At 43.4% G+C, this 20,056-nt stretch overlaps 1 protein-coding gene across 1 annotated transcript in view; it reads left to right on the top strand.

The window, feature by feature from the left end:
- The first annotated feature begins 8,391 nt into the window (after positions 1-8,391).
- Positions 8,392-20,056, top strand: part of ETFA (electron transfer flavoprotein subunit alpha) — a 28,025-nt gene continuing 16,360 nt past the window's right edge. The window contains exons 1-6 of the mRNA XM_034409494.3: positions 8,392-8,623; positions 14,884-15,033; positions 15,958-16,039; positions 16,170-16,252; positions 17,562-17,661; positions 19,492-19,602. Coding sequence (XP_034265385.2) covers positions 8,573-8,623; positions 14,884-15,033; positions 15,958-16,039; positions 16,170-16,252; positions 17,562-17,661; positions 19,492-19,602 — 577 coding nt within the window. The 5' untranslated portion in view covers positions 8,392-8,572. The remainder of the gene's footprint in view (positions 8,624-14,883; positions 15,034-15,957; positions 16,040-16,169; positions 16,253-17,561; positions 17,662-19,491; positions 19,603-20,056) is intronic.

The raw sequence follows: 20,056 nt of genomic DNA, 5'->3' as shown, positions 1-20,056 counted from the left end.
GTATGCTTACTGAGGATGGTTTCTAGATCTGGATGTTTTGATTTGATAAATGGACATAATCCGTTTCTAAAGTTGAATAAAATAGCAGAGAAATATTTTTTGAAGATTCGTGTAACCAAAACAACCTCTTCTATGTTATCCAATCACATCAGTGGATTTTGACTTACAAAACCAACCAGTGGATTACACGGTTTATCGATCGATGGACAACTTCTTGCTAAATAATTGCCAAAGGTTTTGAAATGTAAATGAATTATCACATTTGCAAATGCTTTTTGTGAACCTGGAAATTCTGGGTTTGAAACTTTCTCCCTAATGGATTAGCTTGTAACTGGAAGGTAATTTATGTAAGAAGGAATTTATTTCCTTCCCTTAACATGAAGCTGTGTAAATCCATTTGTATAGCACTTCATGTGCAAATTTCCAGGCAGAGCTTATGAAAAGTAAGCAAAGCTGAAAAGAAGGCAACATTAAATGCATCCTACTTCAGATTTCTCCCAAAAAGCTTCAAATACAGTTATATTTTTTAATTAATATATTAATGAAAAGAAGGAGTAGATAGAGAATACTTTCAAGCATGGGATTTATTCTACCAATCATTGGATAATAGAAGTAGACATTAGAAATCGGAAAAATGCTATTGTGTATGGTTTATGTTTAATATATCATTATATTATACACTATTATGTTAAGCAAATTCACCCAGACAATACGCTGTTCATAAAGTATTAATGTATGTTAAGGAAAATATACTGCTCAAAAAAATAAAGGGAACACAAGCAGAAGACATCCGAGATCTGAATGAATGAAATAGCCTTATTAAATACTTTGTTCTTTACATACAGTAGTTTATACACTGCTCAAACAACTAAAGGGAACACAAAACTACATCAGATCTCGGATGTCTTCTGCTTGTGTTCCCTTTATTTTTTTGAGCAGTGTATATCAATAAATTGTTTAAAAAAAAGGAATCTGAGTTTGCTATATCCCAGCCTGGACGGAGTTTCAGAGATTCCACCAAGCTTAAGGTTCAAGTCCCATCTTGGACTACCAAACCTAATCAGGTCTCTCTAGGTCAGCGTTTCTCCAAACCTTAGCCATATAAAGATGGGTGGACTTCAACATTGAACTAGAAGATGAATAATGATGTAGAGCATTTTCAGACCAAAATCGGGCCTTCTCTGTTCAACTCAAAGAAGACCAGGCCAATGATAAGAAGCTAGCTGAAGTCTCCATTGGGTTCCTGACCTTCTTGGAACCATTTGTTGGGTTGGAGCTGTCCAAGGTCCTGCTGCTTCAGATGGACAATCGGCTACCTTAGCTGACTGTATTAGTCTCCTGGCTCCTTCAGGTCTTACTCTGAGCAGTTATTTGTGTATTTCTACCTCTCTTTTTGACAGGGAAAGAAGACAGGAACTCTCAGTGGTCTTGGAAAGACAACTTCTGGATCTAAACAGAGTATGTTTAATCTAGAACTCCAACTTTACTGCTAGTCAGTAAAGGCTAGGAGCCTTTCAAGAGACAGTTGGAGAAGCAGAAGACTGAATCTGGGGACTTCTAAACCTTATCCTTAAAAAAAAAAAAAAAAGGAATGCCCACTCCTGGTCTATAAAGAAAGTAGTTCTAGGATTTTAGGCATGGCTTCTTCCCAGCCCCATTGGACAGTTTGCACATTAACTTTGGAACTTTCAGTGGAGAAGATTGTGTGATAATTCCAAGTCTCTCTCTCTCTCTCTCACACACACACACATCTCTATCATCTATCATCTATCTAATCTATCCAATCTATCCATCATCTATCTATATATCATCTGTCTATCTCTATCATATCTATCAGCTATTATCTATCTATCTATCTATCTATCTATCTATCTATCTATCTATCTACCTACCTACCTACCTACCTACCTACCTACCTATCATATCTATTATCTACCTACCTACCTACTTACATACCTACCATCTATCAAATCTATCAATCTATCCAATCCATCCATCATCTATTTAATCAATCCCTCATCTATCTATCCATCAACTATCTATATATATCATCTCTGTCTGTCTGTCTGTCTGTCTATCTATCTATCATCTATCATTATCTATCTATCTATCTATCTATCTATCTATCTATCTATCAACCTACCTACCTACCTACCTACCTACCTATCTACCTACCTACCTACCATCTACCATCTATCTAATCTATCTAATCTATCCAATCTATCCATCATCTATTTAATCAATCCCTCATCTATCTATCCATCAACTATCCATCATTTGTCTGTCTGTCTGCCTATCTATCTATCTATCTATCTAATCATTTACCTCTATCTCCATCTATCATTCATCTATCATTAAAATAAACCAGAACAGGGCATCCAAGGGATTTAATCCAGGGTAACAATGGGCTTTTTAAAAAAAGTCACTTATTACGTTTCCCCTCCCCTTTTCTTTCTTTTTATTAAAATAACATTCCAAAGAGAACTCTAAACAAGGAAGCCTCAGGCTCTGATTTAGTAGGACGGGTGTAAAAAGCCCAACCCTACCCCTGTTCCTTTTCTTTTTTAAACTCCATTACACTGAAAGCCTTTTCCCCACCCGCCCCCCACCCCCAGAGAAAGATTTTGTTGTGGTTCAGCTAAAGTGGATCAAACTGATATGATCTTCACCCTTATTAGAAGCTTCTAAAACGCTCTGCCAAATTGAGGGGGGGGGAATGTTTCCTTTAGGTAGTGGGATTCTGGTTTTGTTTTTATTTTTGCTTTCAGCGGTTCTCCAGCCAGTGAGTGGGCCCAAGCCTTGTCTGGCATGCCAGCATTTCTCCAGATCCTTTAGCTTTTCCCTCCCACGTCCCTCTCCCCATTTTCACAAAACCCACCTATTGATTAACCACCTGATCGATTTGCGTTCTTCGCTTCGATAGGATTCACGCTTGGCCAACCGGTTTCTCATCGGTGCTCCAAACGCACCGAATCTCTTGCCTCTTCTCGCAACTTTAAAAAAAACCCAAATCTCAGAATTAAACCGGATATCCAAGCAGCCAAACCTCCCAGCCGATCGGTGGGAGAAAATCACTTACAACAGCAAACAATCTAGAAGAACGAAACTGGACTCTTCTGGGAAAAAACCCGCAGAAATAAAATAATAAACTTGGCTAGCTGGATCAACGCAGATAAGAGAAGAGCCCCCGCCGGCTGTTGGGAGAACAAGGGTTTGTGGGCCGTTTTTGGCAAGGCCCAGGAGTGGTTACTGGTGGTGGGTTGAGATGTGATCTGCACCCTGTGTGCTTACTGGACGCATTTTAGCAGAGCGAAGCGCGCTCTCTGTTTGCAGAGACGGAAAAAGATTTCCTTCGATGATCCAGTTGGATTGGGAAAGTAGGGTGATCACCAGTTTCAGGAATGATGGTGAGTTGCTTTGTAACAATTATAGCAGTGTTTCTCAACTCTGGCCACTTTAATATGGGTGAACTTCAACTTCCAGAATTCCCCAGCCAGCATGGCTGGCTATTGTGGCCCATCGGCGGCCTGTGCAGTTAGTAGCTGATTCCAACAGCGAGGAGGCTGGTGAGGTGCTGCGCCAGCAGCCTGTGCAGCTGGCGCTCGAGTCGGACAATGAGGAGGCTGGAGAAGATGTGGTGCCAGAGGCAGGGATTCAGCCAGGGCCTTCAGAACCTCCAGAAGCTTCCATAAGTGAAGAGGAAGAAGAGGAGAGCCTCTTCTCAATGCACGGGCGCGCAGAGCTGCCAAAAGGCAGGAGTGGCTCCTCAGGAGGAGGTCTCCTCGAGAATAAGGCTTGGGGCTAATTGGCCACTCCCTTAGCCTATTTAAGGAAGAACGCTGACTGAGGCAATTTGCAGGGAACATCGTCGTTCACACTCCTTCATGTCTTGGTCTTGCTTAACTTATCAGTTTCCTGCAAACTGCTTCTGGGCATTCTGCCAACCACAATAAGCTTTCAGTTATTATTCTTTGAATTCTTGGCGGCTGTTAATGCAGTTAATTAACAGCTGTTTTTGTAAAAGACTGGTTTATTTAGTAAATTAAGGTTTGAATGGACTTTGCGTGTGCTGTGTTCTTTGGGGTCCGTAGCTGGGGCAGAACACTAGCTGCGGAATTCTGGGAGTTGAAGTCCACCCATTTTAAAGTGGCCAGAGTTGAAATACGCACTGAACTAGGGGCTAGATAAGCTATCTGTCAAGCATAATAGCACAGGTAATCCTCGATTTACGACCACAACTGAGTCCCAAATCTCTGTTGCTAAGTGAGACATTTCTTAAGCGAATTTTGCCCCATTTTACAACCTTCCTGGTCCCACTTGTTAAGTGAATCCCTGGACTTGTTAAATTAGTAACATGGTTGATAAGTTAATCTGGTTTCCTCATTGACTTTGTCAGGAGGTCGCAAAAGCGGATCACGTGACCCTGGGACACTGCAACCGTCATAAAGACGAATCTGTGGCCAAGTCTCTGAATTTTGATCACGGGACTGTAGCCTAGGGATGCTTCAACGTCCATAAGTGTGAAAATCGATCATAAATCCCTTTTTTTTCCAGTGCTGTTCTAACTCTGAATGGTCACTGAACAAACTGTTGTAAGTCAAGGACTATCTGTAGAACCCTGCACCGGGCAGAAGGGGTGGAATAGATGACTTCCGAGGCTCTTTCCCTCTCTCTCTCATTTTACGATGCCAGGCAAACCTTTGGAGAATGTTCGCAAGCAGTGGTGGGTTTCAAAATTTTTTACTACCGGTTCTGTTGGTGTGGCTTGGTGGGCATGGCATGGCTTGGTGGGTGTGGCAGGGGAAGAATACTGCAAAATCTCCATTCCCTCCCCAATCCGGGGGAAGGTTACTGCAAAATCCCCATTTCCTCCCAATCAGCTGGGACTTGGAAGGCAGAGAATAGATGGGGGCGGGGCCAGTCAGAATTTTTACTACCGGTTCTCCAAACTACTGAAAATTTTCGCTACCAGTTCTCCAGAATTGGTCAGAACCTGCTGAAACCCACCTCTGTTTCTCTGTCACCCTAGATTGGTTGAGTTAAAGACGGACAACTGCCATTAATTGATTTCTGGTTTACAAGAGTTACGGACATGTGGCACCGATCCATATGGTCTCGGTCTGCTCTATTGATCTCATTGATTTGCAAGGGCAGACACCTGCTGGCTGAGGCCCCCCTTAAAAGTTTCCGAGACGTTTGTATGGCAGGAGTGCAAACCTGACCTACATTTCCCATTTTTTTATTATTGTCATAAGCCAAGGATTTAGTGCCTAACATATGCATACAACTGGTGTAAAATCTATCGCCGATTATTATTATATGAAGGATATTGTTGTTGTATGTGGGGTTTTTCTTCCTCAGCCAAGTCTTTCTAAAACAGAGAGAGATAGGATTATCTTCCTGGGCGGGGGGCGGAATTATATATATGATATATATAATATATATAATATTAGAATTAGAATTAGAATTTTTTATTGGCCAAGTGTGATTGGACACACAAGGAATTTGTCTTGGTGTATAAGCTCTCAGTGTTCATAAAAGAAAAGATACGTTCATCAAGAATCATAAGGTACAACACTTAATGATAGTCATAGGGAACAAATAAGCAATCAGGAAACAATATCAATATAAATCGTAAGGATAAGAGCAACAAAATTACAGTCATACAGTCATAAGTGGGAGGAGATGGGTGATGGGAACGATGAGAAGATTAATAGTAGTGCAGACTTAGTAAATAGTTTGGCAGTGTTGAGGGAATTATTTGTTTAGCAGAGTGATGGCATTCGGGAAAAAACTCCTTGTGTCTAGTTGTTCTGGTGTGCAGTGCTCTATGACGTCGTTTGAGAATAGGAGTTGAAACAGTTTATATCCAGGATGCGAGGGGTCTGTAAATATTTTCACAGCCCTCTTTTTGACTCGTGCAGTATACAGGTCCTCCATGGAAGGCAGGTTGGTAGCCATTGTTTTTTCTGCAGTTCTAATGATCCTCTGAAGTCTGTGTCTGCCTTGTTGGGTTGCAGAGCCAAACTAGACAGTTATATATATAATTATCTAGAAAATCCTGACATTTTTTCTTCTTGCGCCTCAATGAGATTATTTTTTTTAATGGCGTTAGTGTTCAAAGCTCCCCCACGCAGCCCCGTTTAATTTCCAGTTGATGGTTCCTACTTTTATTGCAGTGGGTCAGGGAAAAAAGGACTGTGCTTTGCAATAAATGTAGGATCTCCTCTTGGGTGGGTGGGTTGGACTAGATTACAGCCTGTAATCCTGTATGGAATCCAAGAAAAGTCCAGTAAGGGTAGTCCTTGACTTACGACCTCAATTGAGCCCACGATGACCAGCTTCAAGTCTGGCAGTACGGCTAGTCCTGAACAGGATTAGGTAAACCACCGAGGTTGGATTTAACAGATTAACAGATCAACAGAGTTGGGAGGGACCTTGTAGGTCATCTAGTCCAACCCCCCACCCAAGCAGGAAATCCTACACCAATGGCAGTCCAATCTCTTCTCAAAAGCCTGCAGGAATGAAGCTCCCACAACTTCTGAAGGCAACTTCAGTTCCATGGGTTGATTGTTCTCACTGTCAGGAAATTTCTCCTTATTTCCAGGTTGAATCTCTCCATGTTCAGTTTCCATCCATTATTCCATCTCGGTCACATCTGCTGCCTCCAGAACGCCATCCTGCACATTCCGAGGAGTTCTCCTTTAATCATTTTCATCTTGCCCCGTGAAATTCAAATCCTGAGACCAGAGAGACTTGGTTCCTTAAAAACCCCTTGAAAGCCCATAAATTATAGAAAGGGAAAGAAGGAGCCTGGGTCTCTTGGAACAGGCTCTGCACAGATTTAATGGCCTTTGAGCTGCGTCTGAGGAAGGAGCGTCAGCTGACGGAGTAGTAAATCTCTTGGACGGGAGATACAGGGGCCGGGCTGGTGTGTGGCGTGATTGGGCTTTGAAGCTGCTAGGTCAAACAGACAGTTGGCAAGAGGAGAAGGGAAGGGGAGGGAGAAGAAAGAGGCAAGAAACTCCCGAGCATTTCGGCTTTCCAATCTCGTTCCAGGCACCTACGGACAGATTACGCAAAGCCCCGGCAAGCTTTGAGCCGATGCAAAGTGGAGAAGCAGGAGGGAGGTGTAATATTTCTTCCATTCAGGCCGAAAGGAGAGTGACGGTTGCTAAATACGAGGCCTCGGTTGCAAGTCACTTTTTCCAGTGCTGTTGTAACGTAGGATGGTCACTAAACAAAATAGTTGTAAATCGAGGACTAACTGTAAAAAGTGGTCTCTTAGGAAGGTTGGCTGATGTTAGCTACAAATGGAGACTCCGTTCTCGTGGTTTGAAAGGGCTTAAACACCTGTCCTGCTCAAGGTGCCAAGCCTTCTGGATTAGTATAACTGCTTGAGGCTTAAATTTACTAATTTACTATCCTTGCAAGTCCAAAAATCTTCATGACTTGTTTAAATAGTAGACGGGGCCCTTCTGCCAGTGATGGGATTCAGCCAGTTCGCGCCACTTCGGGAGAATCGATTGTTAACTTTCTGAGCAGTTTGGCAAACTGGTTGTTGGAAGAAATCATTAGGGCAGAGAACCGGTTGTTAAATTACTTGAATCCCATCACTGACTTCTGCTATGGAATCAGGCTAACCAGCCAGGCTGTTTATGGTATTTTTTTTTTCACAAAATCACCCTATGTTGTAGAATAAATGATAAATCTAGCCAAATATTGCAATATCTCTTTGATATTAAAAGGGCAGAGACATAGTTTTTTTAAAAATGTATTGTAAGCTGCCTTGAGTCTCCGGAGAAAGGTGGCATCTAAATTAAACTAATAAATAAATAAATGTATCTATTGCAAAAACATCAGGCATAACTACATAAAGGGCAGGGAAAGATGCAAAATCACAGTGCTGGAGAAAACGGTTGAAAACGAGGAATAAAATATTTTAATATTAGAGGCCATAAAAGCAGATTGTTCATCGGGAGCGCTGACAGGGAGGTTAAATTTGAAAATGTTTGTATATTGAATACAGAAGAAGGGATTCGTGGCTGGGGAATTCTGGGAATTGAAGTCCATATTAGAGTTGCCAAGGTTTGGGGAACCCTGGTTTATACCATTTGGGATTATAGACTCCCAAATATAGATTATAGACAATTCCCAGAAGCCCCCAGCGAAAGGGTTTATGGGAGATGAAGTCCAAGCGCTGCGACCTTCCAGGCGGCGCTAAGGATCAGATGAATCACCAAAAAAAAAAAAAAACCCACCCCACCACGCCCCCCTTTCCCCTGATTGGCCACTCGGTCAAAAGTCACCACGCCCCTTTTAGCTCATGTCAACGCCGGATCGACTGGGCGAAAAAGTTGGCGTTCCCGCCTCTTTCGCTGATTGGCCGCTGTCCGCCAATGAGCAGCGCCGACGCTTTTCCTTCCTTTTTCCCCCGCCCCTCCACCTCAATGGCGGACTCGGCTCCGCCCCTCGTTCCCCAGAAACTCTCGCGAGATGAGACGGGACGGGGGCGGCTCCTGAGGCGGAGGAGGAGGAGGAAGAAGAAGGCTCGCCGTCCGGGTTCGTCGCCATGACCGCGCTTCGGGGCTTCCTCAGGGCGCAGCGCCTGGGGCGGAGAGCGGTGAGTGGCGGCTGAAGCCACGGGCCCGGCCTTCCTGACGGCCGGCCCTGCAGGGTAGGCCGGCCGCGTTCCCAAGGGCAAAGGTCACGCTAGCTGAGGACTGTGGTGGGAGGGGCTTCTGAGAGGGGGCGTGGCCCTCAAAGCCCCTCCCTCTCCTCTTCTGCCGGCCCTGCAGGGTAGGACAGGGAGGGCAAAGTGGGGCTGGCAATGACCCAGGTTTGTCCCACTTAAAAGGGGGGGGGTGTCTTTGGGGGCGGGGATAACCACAGACACGCCCCTCTCCCCTGGGAACCCCTCCCCCCATCTTTTAAAGTCATTGCAAAATGGGGGTGCCCCCTCTGGGCCCCCAATGCGGTCCATTTGCAGCATGGCTGCCTAAATTGGGGTCAGAAAAGGGGTCCCCTCTGTGTGCCCCAGTGAAGGGTCTTGGGGGGCACCCCAAGGGGGGGGCAGGATGGCAAGGTCCACTTTCACATGCCCCCTCTTCCCCCCCCCCACCTTTATTCTGGGCATGTGCCCAGGTGGCTCCGTCACAACACCCGGATACTCTTGAGGGTCCTGAGAATCGGATGTGGGACCCCTCCCCAACAACAACAACACCCCCTCCCCACCAAATCCTCTCTGAAGAAATGCCGCCCTTTGGAGCACCCAGATTTGGGATTTGACGACTTGGTTTCTTTTATCTACATTTTAACGGCTGGATTTATCAAGTTACAGATAATTTAATTTAATTAATTAAATTTATGTGCCGCCCCTCTCCGAAGACTCAGGGTGGCTCACAATACATTTAAAAAATCATTATAAAAAGACATTGAAAAATTTAAAAACATTAAAAACATAAGTCCTCGATTTACGACCACCATGGAGCCCAACATTTCTGTTGCTAAGCGAGATGTTGGTTAAGGGCGTCTTGTCCCATTTTACCACCTTTCTTGCCCCCCCCTCCCTCCCAAGTGGTTAAGTGAATCCGGCTTCCCCCGTGAAGGCCGCAAAAGGGGTTCAGGTAATCCCTGCAACCGTCATAAATAGGAGTCGGTGGCCAAGCGTCTTGAATTTTGATCATGCGTGATCGTGGGGATGCCATTAAGCGTGGGAAAACGGTCATGTCACACTTTTCAGTGCCGTTGTAACTTCGGACGGTCACTAAATGAACTGTTGGAAGGCGATTTCCAGCTCTTAGTGACCACATCCGATAGATTGTCTGCATCTTATTGATATTTATTATTTTTTTTTAAAAAAATAGGGGGGTACATTTATATATAGTTGCTAAATTATATCCAGGCATCTCTGAGTGGCATATGAATTCAAGCGGCTTGTTGTGTATAGTTTCTGCAAAGCCCTGGAAAGCTCTTGAGGAATGTTCCTGGCCCGTCCCTGGCATGTCAACCTTCATACTGGTTATTCTGGGTCGGCTTTCACAGGTGAGGTCAATCGACCAGGGGCTGAATGGCGGTGGTCTTAATTTTCTGGTGTCTTGGCAGCTCAGAGGTAGGCTACAAAGGAGTTTTTTTTTTTTTTTTTTTTTTTAATTTGATTTATATGCCGCCCTTCTCCGAAGACTCAGGGCGGCTTACAATGCGCTAAGCAATAGCCTTCATCCTTTTGTATATTTATACAAAGTCAGCTTATTGCCCCCACAAACTGGGTCCTCAATTTACCTACCTTAGAAAGGATGGAAGGCTGAGTCAACCTTGAGCCTGGTGAGATTCGAACCCTGCAGTAATTGCAGGCAGCTGGTCTTAATAACCAGCTTAATAACAGGGTGCCTTAAACCCCTGTACTACCAAGGCTCTTTGAGTTGGCTTTGCCTCCGAAGATGGCAGCCACATCTGCCCACAAAACATCAGGACATCAAACAAAAACCCCTTCAGCTCCAAAGGTCATAGCTTCCTCATAGTGTCATTGACAACAACATCACATAAGTTGCGACGTCACCATGCGAAGGATAGAAATGAACATGGGTGGACGGGTGCGGCCCGTAAAGAAAAAGAAGGAATTAACTATGCCCGCTTTGGCGTGGGAAATCTAGAGCTGGTTTTGCTTCTTCTGTGCCAATGTGGTTTATTCGGTAAAGTTACCTATTCATGGAAAAATAATATCCCAGGAGTTTCTTTTTCTGGATTCGGCAGCTGGGCAGTTGGCGTGAGGTGCCATGACAGGATGGCTGGGTCTTCAACGTGGCATTGTAGCTTTTGTGGTTGTCAGTTTGCGAAAATTGACCATGGACCCACCTGAGATGGTCTCCCTAGAAGTGGGAGAAACAGCTTACCTTTGATACTGAATTAGAGGCCACTTTTGAAACTTGCGTTTTTTGCTGACAGTAATGCATGGAATTTACAAAACTAGAGAGCGCCCTCTGGTAGCTTAAGACAGGTGTTGGGCTTGTAGAAGCGGAAAGAACACCACCCCTGCAGTGTAGGAATTCAGATTAAAGCATTCTCCTTCTCAAATCTTGATCCTTTGCTTGAATAGGTCTTACAGAATGTATCTGCTGGACTTTTAAACCAAGATTTCTCAAACTGGGTCTAGCGGGGGTTGCATGGCAGGTAAAGAGCTAAAGGAAAAACTAAAATGTCCTCAAGAGGACATTTTAGAGCCTTGATAGTACAGTGGTTTAGTGCACCCTGTTATTAACACAGCTGCCTGCAATTTCTGCTGGTTCGAATCTCTCCAAGGCTCAAGGTTGACTCAGCCTTCCATCCTTTCTAAGGTAGGTGAAATGAGGACCCAGTTTGTGGGGGCAATAAGCTGACTTTGTATAAAAAATATACAAAAGAATGAAGGCTGTTGCTTAACGCATTGTAAGCCGCCCTGAGTCTCCGGAGAAGGGCGGCATATAAATCAAATTAAAAAAAATAAATAAAATAAAGTCCATTTTCTCTTACTAGGTCAGGAATTTGGGGAATTTGTTTTCTGAAGAGGTTCAAAAACCCCAGCTTTAAGCCTGTGGAAACCAGCTCTATAAACGTGAATGGAGCCATCTTACTTACTTCCACTGTGCGTTTATACATTCCCAGCAAAGTACCCATCAATGTGTCACGGGTGAATTATGCGGCACTCAAGCTTTCATTTAAAGAAATACCCTGCTGGTGGATGTTCTCTCCCGCAGTTTTGCATCAGGGCCCGAGCGCAAGAGCCCAGGAGGCAGCAACGCCCGGACACCTCAAAGAGATTCGTGGGCTGAAGCAGTGAAGGAGGTAGCAGAACCTGTTGGTGAAGTTTTGCTTAATGACGCCGTCATGGATGGGGAAACCATACGTTTTGCACAAGCAGGCCGGGCGAGAAAATTGTGCTTTCTGGCGGGCTGCGCTGTTAATGGTTAATTGGAATCCCGCCACTGGCCAGGACCCCGTAGTCCGATCCTCCCTCCCTCCTGGCTGGGTTCCTAATAGGTCAAAAGTAGATCGCCTTTCAAAGAGAGCAAGGTTGGAATAGGATAGAGAAGAAACCAACCTTTTAAAAACACATTGAGCGTAATTATAGGTTCCGTTTTTTAAGGAAGGATGTGGAAAGATACAAAAAAACCCCCATGCTTTTAAAAATCTTAAAAACAGAGCAAGGGCACGACTGATAACAAACTATATATCTAGTAATAAGAAAGGTCCCTATGAATGCGTGGCACTGATAAAAGTAATCCCAAAACAAATAATGCAGAAGGTTTCAGGAAAAAAGGTGATAAGCAGCAGCAGCAGCGAATCAGATGGTCTACATTCTGGGTAAGACCTTCCCTTTTCCACAAAGGCAGAGAGATCACTTCAAGGGGAAATGTACACAGGTAGTCCTCGCTTTACAACGGTTTGTTTAGTGACCGGAACTGAAAAAGACCGAATTATGACTGTTTTTCACCCTTACAACATCCCTGTGGGTCAAAATCCAGACGCTTGACAACTGACTCACATTTACGACTGTTGCAGTACCCCGTGGTCACGCAATCCCCTTTGGCGACCACCTCAACAGGGAAGCCCGATTCACTTAATAACCGGGTTACTCACTTTGTCAACCGCAGCGATTCATTTAACAACGGAGGCGAGAAAGCTCGTAAAAAGGGGCAAAACCCACTTAACCAAAATGTCTCCCTTAACAACGGAAATTTTGGGCTCAGAAGTTGAAGACGCGGCTGCAGAAAAGTATCATTTGATCCCATCATCACGAATTCTACCCTGGGTATTTTATGAATAAATAAAAGAGACATCTTCTCCGGCGAACACTGGATGGACTTTTCTTTTTCTTTTTTTTTTTTAAAAAAGGTTTTTTATTAACTTCTAAAGTTCTTTCTTTTTCTGTATAGTTGTCATTACTTCTACCTTGATCCTTATCCAGTCCACAATATCAATTCTTCACTAACATATTCAACTCATCCCATATTTTTACATACTTACATAATTCATCATTTATATCTCTTCTCCAACCAATAATAAAAATCATTCCATATTTTAAAATATTCTGAGTCTTCTCTATCTTTAATCATCAAAGTTAATCAATTCATTTCTGCACAATTTTAAGATTTTTTTTTATTACTTCTTCTTCCAAAGGTATTTTCTCCGCTTTCCAATTTTGTGCATAGACAATCCTTGCAGCTGTTATTACATGTATTATCAGATAAACTTTTTCCTTGCTAATTTTTTCAGGTAGGATACCCAGTAAGAACAGCTCTGGTTTAAATTCAGTACGTTGATGTATCATTTCCTCCAACCAAGTCTTAAATTTAATCCAATAGTTTTTAGCTTCCGGACATGTCCACCACGTATGATAATATGATCCTGGTAGTTGATGACCCTTGCAACATTTAGCTGATTTTTCTTTAAATTTTGCTAATTTAAATTTTTAAATTTAATTTTTCTTTAATTTTTCTTTAAATTTTGCAAATTTCTCAGGTGGCATATGCCATCAATAAAACATTTTGTATTGATTTTCCTTATATGCAGTGGACACCGTTAATTTATAATTCCTTTCCCATAGTTGTTGCCATTTTTCCAAATCAATTGAATAACTGGATGGACTTTTCAAGGGCCTCTCAGTTCCCGCTGGAAACTTAAACCTCCCAACTTTTAGCGGTTACAGCATATTTCCCTTTGTGACAGGCCTATAAATTTAAGGAAATGTGGGCATTTTGCCATGAAGAGATAAGATTTATTCTTCAGGCAGCCGCTCTGTGGCCTTGTAACTTTTTCTGGGAAATGATGGATGGAGCATTATCAAAAATGTGCTCTTTTTGATGTACCTTGGAAATAAGTAATTCCTTCCTGGTAATTCACCTCAAATGATTTAAAAATCTTTTTACACCTTTTGATGATTTAATACCCTTAACGTTGGAACATGAAGTATCCAACAGAACCCAGCACTATTCTTCCCATGAGGTCTTAAATCATGGATCACTGAGCACATCATCCAGGGCACCTTCATAACTTGGAGGTCTCAATAAAATCTCTTTTTATGTTGAGCCAGTAATGAAGCAATTGAAAAAGGTAGTTATGAATTTGCAGTGAACTTTAAAGTTGGGGGTGGGGGGGGGGAATCTAATAAATTGGAGAATCGGTTGTTCTAAGCGGGGAAATGAATAGCAAAGAATGTCTTCAGTTTTTGCTAATTGGAAAAAAAAACCCCTGTGTACAGGTAGTCCTCGACTTAATGACCACAATTGAGCCCAAAATTTCAGTCGCTAATTGAGACAGTTGTTAACTGAATTTTGCCCTGTGTTACGAGCTTTCTTGCCACAGTTGTTAAGTTAGTAAGGTGGTTGTTAAGTGAATCTGGCTTTCCCCATTGCTTGTCAGAAGGTCGCAAAGGTGATCACATGACCTTGGGGCATAGCGACCGTCATAAATATGAACCAGTTGCTAACCATCTTGAGTTTTGATCACGTGACCATGGGGATGCTGCAACAGTCATAAGTGTGAAAAACGGTCATAAATCACTCTTAGGAGCCTTGGTGGTACAGTGGTCTAAAGCACCCTATTATTAAGATCAGCTGCCTGCAATTACTGCAGGTTCGAATCTCGCCAGGCTCAAGGTTGACTCAGCCTTCCATCCCTTCTAAGGTAGGTGAAATGAGGACCCAGTTTGTGGGGGCAATAAGCTGACTTTGTATAAATATACAAAAGTATGAAGGCTATTGCTTAACGCATTGTAAGCTGCCCTGAGTCTCCGGAGAAGGGCGGCATATAAATCAAATTAAAAAAAAAAAAATTGTGGCATGCCTTATTTGTCCGTGCAGAACTTCAGGTATTTTTTATTTTTAATCCCTGCTTTGTCTTTTCCAGGTTTCATTACTTCACCGGTTTCAGAGTACGCTGGTAATTGCTGAACACGCCAACGAGGCCCTGACACCAATTACTTTGAACACCATTACTGCGGCAAAACGACTCGGGGGTGAAGTCTCCTGTTTAGTAGCAGGGACCAATTGTGAAAAGGTAAAAGAAAAAAAAAGTGTGCTTTTTTTTGGTGTCATTTACAACTTGCTGGTTAAAATGCTAATTAGTTTGGTGGGAGTTTTTTTCAAGCGCGAGTACAGAAATTTAAAACAATTCTAAGGTTGGAGCTGTCTAAGATATCTCAGTAGGCCTGAAAGAATTGAGAATATCCTAGCTCAGGGGTCAGCAACCTGCGGTTCTGGAGCCGCATGTGGCTCTTTGATCCCTCTGCTGTGGCTCCCTGTCACTCGAAATATGCATCACAACTGCCAATGTGTGACACCCGCCAGCGGTAGGCCAACCATGGATGAATCCAAGAAAAGAAAAGTTTCAGTAGACAAGAGAACGTTTAATTCAATTACATATGCTAATTTTGTGGCCACTCAAGAAATAGTCAGGCACAGGAAGGGTTTTGTGGCTCCTGGTGTTTTCTTTTCTGTGGTGAAACGGGTCCAAATGGCTCTTTGAGTGTTTAAGGTTGCAGACCCCTGTCCTAGCTCTAAATCAATATTTTTCAACCTTGGTAACTCCAACTCCCAGAATTCCCCAGCCATCATGGAATTCTGGGAGATGAAGTCCACATGTCTTAAAGTTGAGAAACTGCTCTTAATTACAGTTCTGCATCCCCCCCCATGTCATTATTTTCTCACCAACATTTAGGGCAGAGAGAAATGCATTCCTTAGACCAGTATTTCTCCACCTTGGCAACTCTTGAGATATATGGACTTCAATTCCCAGAATTCCCCAGCTAGCATGACTGGCTGGCTGGGGGAATTCTGGGAATTGAAGTCCACACATCTCAGAGCTGCCAAAGTTGACAAACACTGCCCTGTACCAATAATAATCTTAACATTCCAGATGTGTGGAGACAGCTAGGAATTCTGGGAATTGGGGGACACTGACCTCACGATCTGCTTCTCACAGGTGGCACAAGAGCTGAGCAAAGTACCGGGAGTTTCTAAGGTGCTTTTTGCCCAACACGATGCATATAAAGGATTTCTGGCTGGTGAGTCTTTTTTTCCCCAAGCGGATTGATTTTGTATTGAAATTCTTGGCAGACTAATCTTTTGTCCCAGACCCTCCTTAAAAAGAAGAAAAAAGTGACTTTGCTCTGACCGGTTGCATTTTCTCTCCAGAGGAACTGACGCCCCTGATTTTGGAAATTCAGAAAAAGTTCAGTTGCACGCACATCTGTGCCGGAGCATCTGCCTTTGGGAAGGTGAGATTTTAAATTGAGTTTTTAAACCACCCAGGAATCTGTTGCTCCAAGGACATCGAACCACTATATATATATTGGTAGTCCTCGACTTACGACCGTAATTGGGCCTGGAAATTGCAGGTAGTCCTCGGGTTGCGACCACAATTGAGCCCAAAATTTATGTCGCTAACTGAAACATTTGCTAAGTGAGTTTTGTCCCCACGTTATGAATTTTCTTGTCACTGCTGTTAAGTTAGTCACATGGTCGTTAAATGAATCTGGACTCCCCCATTGACTTTGCTTGTCAGCATGTTGCAAAAGGGGAGCACGTGACCCCCCCCCCGGGACACTGCAACCGTCATAAATATGAATCCATTGCCAATCATCTGACTTTTGATCATGTGACCACGGGGATGGTGCAAGGGTCGTCAGTGTGAGAAACGGTGCTAAATCACTTTTTTCAGCTCCGTTGCGTCTTCGAAGGGTCACTGAATGAACTGTTGTAAGTCGAGGACTACCTGTACAGTTGCATGGCATGACAGTTGTAAAGCAGATCATTACGTTGACTGTTAAGTGGATCACTGCAGTTTTTTAAGCCAATCATGCGGTCATTAAACGAATCCAGCTTCCCCCATTGACTTCGCTTGTCCGGCCAGTCATCCTAACTATGGAACCAGCTGGTAAATAAATGTTGGTGGGTCCTTCAGACTTTTAAATGGTGTTTAAGCAAGCAGTAGTAAGTTAAGGGCTGCTTGTAAATAGGACTCTGAATATTGGGGGCACTGCCAGAATATTGCATCTATTTTCAATCCATCAACCTTGCCTTAATGGAGCTTGGGTCACCCAGAAGCCCTAAATATACTTCTTAAATGTATCTGTAATTTCTAGGGTGGGATGCAGTGGCTAAGACGCTGAGCTTGTCGATCGAAAGGTCGGCAGTTCAGGGGTTCGAATCCCTAGCGCCGCATAACGGGGTGAGCTCCCGTGACTTGTCCCAGCTTCTGCCAACCTAGCAGTTCGAAAGCACGTTAAAAAATGCAAGTAGAAAAATAGGGACCACCTTTGGTGGGAAGGTAACAGCGTTCTGTGCGCCTTTGGCATTTAGTCATGCCGGCCACATGACCACGGAGATGTCTTCCGACAGCGCTGGCTCTTCGGCTTTGAAACGGAGATGAGCACCGCCCCCTAGAGTCGGGAACGACTAGCACATATGCGCGAGGGGAACCTTTACCTTCACCTTTAATTTCCAGGGTAGAATTCCGAACTTCCACTTAGTTTTGTCTTGGGGTTGTTGAGTTGTTGTGACCCCCAGTGTGTTTTTAATACTTAGAACCTGCTTCCCAGAGTGGCAGCTAAGTTGGATGTCGCTCCCATCTCAGAGATCATCGAAATCAAGTCACCCAATACTTTTGTGAGGACTATTTATGCAGGTGAGGCTTTGCGGGCCTTTTCGGGGCCACCAGTGACCTACAGAAGCTCCCCCCCAAAAATAATAATAATAGGAATAATAGGAAAAAATAAAAATAATAGGAAATAATAGGAATAATAATAGGATCTGGGGAACCAGAAATGATTTTTCCGACACAGCTGACGGGATCCTTCAAATGTCCTGTGGGATTGTAGCTCAGTGTTTCTGAGAAAGCGGAGAGCTTAATTAACCAAATCTGCAGACATTCCTGATATGCATTTATTTATTTTATTTTAGGAAATTTATATTGCGTTCTCGTTAATGCACTTCTGATCAGATTTTGCCAACCCTCAGCCATCCGGCTTCATCCCTCTTATTTCACGGGGGGGGGGGGGGGAGAGTGGTGCACATTAGTTCGGATTTCAGCCAATCTACGTAGGGTTATTTTTCTTGGTTAGCAGGACATTGATACAATTATTTGTAATATTTAATTGACTTCTCCCTAATTATTGTGCAGCCCAAATACTTGTCTAGCCTCATTACGTTTATCTGATCCCCTAATGTAATTTGGACATGGAAACATGAGCTTTTATGTCGTTTTAAATTTGTTATGGCAGTCTCTCTTTTTTTCTCCTTTGGTCAATGCTGTCCTGCCTTGGAGATTGATGGATTGCATAGAGAAAGGCTTGAATCACTGTCTAATAATTTCCTTTTTAAAAATCATTATGCTGGTGTACCAGTGGATAATCTCTCCTTCTCCTCCTTTCCTCCCTCCTTCCCTCCCTCCTCGAGTTCCTCCCTCCTCCTCCTCCTCACCTTTCTCCTCCTTTTCCTTCTCACCTTCCTCTTCTCTCCCTCTCCTCTTTCTCCTTCTTCTCTTCTTCCTCCTTTTCCTCCGCTTTCTCCCCCTCCTCCTCCTCTTTCTCCTTCTCCTCTTAGGGAACTGGAGGCTAAAACATATGAAGAATGGTTGCAGGAACTGGGCATGTCTAGTTTAATGAAAAGAAGGACTAGGGGAGACATGATAGCAGCGTTCCAATATCTCAGGTGCTGCCCCAAAGAAGAGGGAGTCAAGCTATTCTCCAAAGCACCAGAGGGCAGGACAAGAAGCAACGGGTGGAAACTAATCAAGGAGAGAAGCAACTGAGAACTAAGGAGAAATTTCCTGAGAGTTAGAACAATTAATCAGTGGAACTACTTGCCTCCAGAAATTATGAATGCTCCAACACCTGAAGTTTTTAAGAAAATGTTGGATAACCATTTGTCTGAAGTGGTGTAGGGTTTCCTGCCTAAGCAGGGGGTTGGACTAGAAGACCTCCAAGGTCCCTTCCAACTCTATTATTCTGTTCTATTCTGTTCTTCTTCCTCCTCCTCCTCCTTTCTTCTCCCCTCCCTCCCTTTCTTCCTTCCTTCCTCCCTCCCTCCCTCCCTCCCTCCCTCCCTCCCTCCCTCCCTCCCTCTGGATTTCTTTTTTCCCTCTTTTCTAAGTAGCTCATTTGCACTGTGCCTACATTTATATTTCTTTTGAAATATATTTCTTTTGAAAATATTTATTTTTTGGCACTTTTTTGGCCAAACAGGCCGAAAAAAGCCTCAAAAACGGCTCCCCAAAAGCCTTGAAAACGGCCTGAAAAAAGCCCCCCAAACAGGCCGAAAAAAGACTGGAAAAGGCCCCCCAAAAAGGTAGGCCAAAACTTTTTTTTGGTTGTTTTCTAAATTTAGGTGCGTCTTATATTCAGGTGCATCTTATAGTCTGAAAAATACGGTAGTTTCCTCTGAACAACAGACAAGGCTTGGTCTGGGTGCAGCTGCATTTAACTCTTTTTTTTCCCTGGGTTTTTGTTTGTGTCAGGCAATGCTCTGTGCACTGTGAAGTGTGATGAGAAAATCAAGGTCCTTTCTGTCCGAGGGACTTCCTTTGAGGCTGCCCCAACGAGTGGGGGCAGCGCAGCCATAGAAAAAAGTGAGTGGGGTGTGGGTTTTTTTGCCTTCTTTTGCTTCAAATGTCATTGGGTTAAAACATTTATTAAATACCGAAACTTGCTCTCTAATATACCATGTTTCCCCAAAAGTAAGACCCTGTCTTATATTTTTTTGAACTCTGAAATAAGCGCTTGGCCTTACTGCCATGCACTCAAAAGCCCGATTGGGCTTATTATCAGGGGATGTCTTATTTTGGGGGAAACAGGGTAGTTACACATGTTTCTTGCACACCCCTCTCTTCTTACATTTTCCGATTCTCAAAGTTCTTTAGAAGGTTTGATCTGTGCTCCTTTTCTGGGTTTAGAAAATCTAGGTGGATATTTTGTGGAAATGCAAGGCGTGTAGAATTCTTGGATGCCGCATCTTGCAATATCTAACTTGTTTAAGAAAGCTGCTAAGATTTAGACTCGAACCTTCACCCTGCCAAGATGCAA

This window comes from Pantherophis guttatus, chromosome 13, assembly GCF_059756535.1.
Source record: "Pantherophis guttatus breed Tessera chromosome 13, ASM5975653v1, whole genome shotgun sequence".
Classification (NCBI taxonomy): domain Eukaryota; kingdom Metazoa; phylum Chordata; class Lepidosauria; order Squamata; family Colubridae; genus Pantherophis; species Pantherophis guttatus.
The sequence above is the reverse complement of the archived record's forward strand: the minus strand, read 5'-3'. Positions and strand labels throughout refer to the sequence as shown.